Here is a 2,299-nt window from a genome sequence, read left to right on the forward strand (position 1 = left end):
TGTGTGTGGTGTATAAGTGTGCGTGCGTGTCAGAGAGAGGAAGGTAGACAGAGAAAGATGCCGAAACAAACGCACCCACAGAAGCACATTTGAAGAGCAATTTAGGAAAAAGAAATACTGGTGGTAAAAGTGATAACAATGCAATTGTTTTACCTATTTGTACCATTCATGAGCAACCATAGTAATGCCATTCAAGATTTTTGCAGCTGTCAAACGTAGTCTTTAAAAAAGGAAATTATTGATGGTCAAGGGGGCAACAAAAGAGTTTACTTATTTGATGGTTTGCAGTTGTGTGTATATACACACGAAAAAAATCCAGAGGCCTAGTCAGTAAAAGAGTACGCTATGGTTCATCCTCCTCCTCCTCCTCCTCCTCCTCCTCATCATCATCATCATCATCATCATCATCATCATCATCATCATCATCAAAGAGTTTTACCTTAATATAAAACACTTACAGCCTTACGTATCACTACAAACACTTGTTTATATAAGACCTCACTACTATGATCGCCAATTCCCCTATGGCTAAACGAATATCCGCCTATTGCTACCATATTATTATTACAGCCTGCACTCCGTCACAAAACTTTATAACAGGCATATCGTCGACAAGATGTTTAAAATTTCTAAGCCCAGGAAACAAGGTTTTCTTTTTTCGCAGGAGAGATGGAAATAAACTTCATTCTTTTACAGTTATTGTGCCTATAATGTGCTTTTTTTCTTGCTTTTTTCAACACTTAGAATTTGAATTTCTACATGTGACCGATACTACAGATTAAGAATCTGCAAATTAAAAAAAAGAATTAAAAAAAAATCGATCTAACTTTATAACATGAACGGGGGCTCTCGTGGCCTAGAAGTTAAGACGTTCGCCTTACATTCAAAGGTCCCTCCCACCTCCTTTGCCCCCTCCACTGGGCTCCTGTCTCTTTCTGCAGCCTCTATACAGCTACTCCTTGGCTCCTTCTTACTGCTGTCTTTCAGCCACACCCCTGATCTTCTGGTAGGAAAGATCTGCACCTAGCCTTCTCGGACAAAGGCGAAAAATCTCGAGGGTCCCGTGTGCAAGTTGTGCAAGTTGTGCACGTTAAAGATCCCTTGGTGATCTGAAATCGATAAGAGTAGGCTTCGAACGCCACCTGGGCAAAATTCAAAATTTTCTACTAACAGAAAATGTTTGGTGTGCCCCGCGCGCTCATATGACCTTATGCAGTTGCGAGCGCCGTAAAATACTTAACCAAAAATATATATATATATATAACATGAACAGCTGCACGATGATATCCACTTTCTTGAAGCACACACTTAATAATGATATGGTTGACGCTACATGGCTATTGCAATGAAACAAAACAGTGTTTACCGTGAGTAGCTCATGCAGGATCTCTCCAGTGTGGTCACTGATATTGTTACCTGTGCACACAAAACAACAAAGTAATAAATAAAGGTTTGGCAACAACACAGACAAACGGCATAATGATTTTTAAAAAAATGTTATATTGGTTTAAGATATTATATTTTATACACACGAGAAAAAACCTAGAGGCTTAGTGAAAGAATATGGAACTAAACTAATGTTCATTATCGTTATCATAATCAAAAACGTCTTTTATAAATCCCTCATGCAGTTGCGAGCGTCGTAAAACCTCTACAAAAACAAAGCAATTTTTAAAATCACATTGACACACTAGCAGTCATTAAGCGCATGGTAAACGGAAGACGTGAAGTGGTGTGGGCACACCCCACGATCATTTGGACTGGCCAAACCTATCCTATGTAAGGAACACCATGATGAGGAACACGAAGAGGGGGACAGAGGAAACGAGGGGGAGAAAACATCAAAGAGTGGGCTGGCCGTGACTGGAACATCTTACCACGGAAAGCAGAGAGTCGACAGTTGTGGAAGAAGCTGATTGCAAAATTTGCAGTGGTGCCCCAACGGTAAGCTAGATCATAGTAGATGAGAAGGTGAAAAGGAAAGAAGGAAAACATTAGAAGGTTAAAAAAAAGAAAGAAAAGGAGCCAGCAATAGCGTGCTATGTCAATTCAGGAAATCAGACAAAAGTGATACAATAACAGATTGACAGTTTATCTGCATTTGTAACATCATTTGCATTATTACTGATATCCTTACTTATGTTGCAGTTTGGCGGACAGTGGATAAATAGCATATCGGTGGACAGCTCTGAATCTCACCTTTCTAAGGACAGTTTCACTGACTGAACATAGTCTCATCATTTACTACTACTACTACTACTACTACTACTACCACTACCAATACCACTATCATTACCAC

General features: G+C 39.5%; 1 protein-coding gene across 1 annotated transcript in view; it reads right to left on the minus strand.

Moving 5' to 3' along the window:
• Window positions 1-771: 771 nt before the first annotated feature.
• LOC101854681 (leucine-rich repeat-containing protein 74A) overlaps window positions 772-2,299 on the minus strand; it is an 8,857-nt gene continuing 7,329 nt past the window's right edge. Inside the window, exons 7-8 of the mRNA XM_005089628.3 lie at window positions 1,358-1,416; window positions 772-786 (exon numbers count right to left, since the gene is read on the minus strand). Of these exons, the coding sequence (XP_005089685.1) occupies window positions 772-786; window positions 1,358-1,416 (74 nt within the window). The remainder of the gene's footprint in view (window positions 787-1,357; window positions 1,417-2,299) is intronic.

The sequence above is a fragment of the Aplysia californica genome, unplaced genomic scaffold (assembly GCF_000002075.1).
Source record: "Aplysia californica isolate F4 #8 unplaced genomic scaffold, AplCal3.0 scaffold00007, whole genome shotgun sequence".
Classification (NCBI taxonomy): Eukaryota; Metazoa; Mollusca; class Gastropoda; order Aplysiida; family Aplysiidae; genus Aplysia; species Aplysia californica.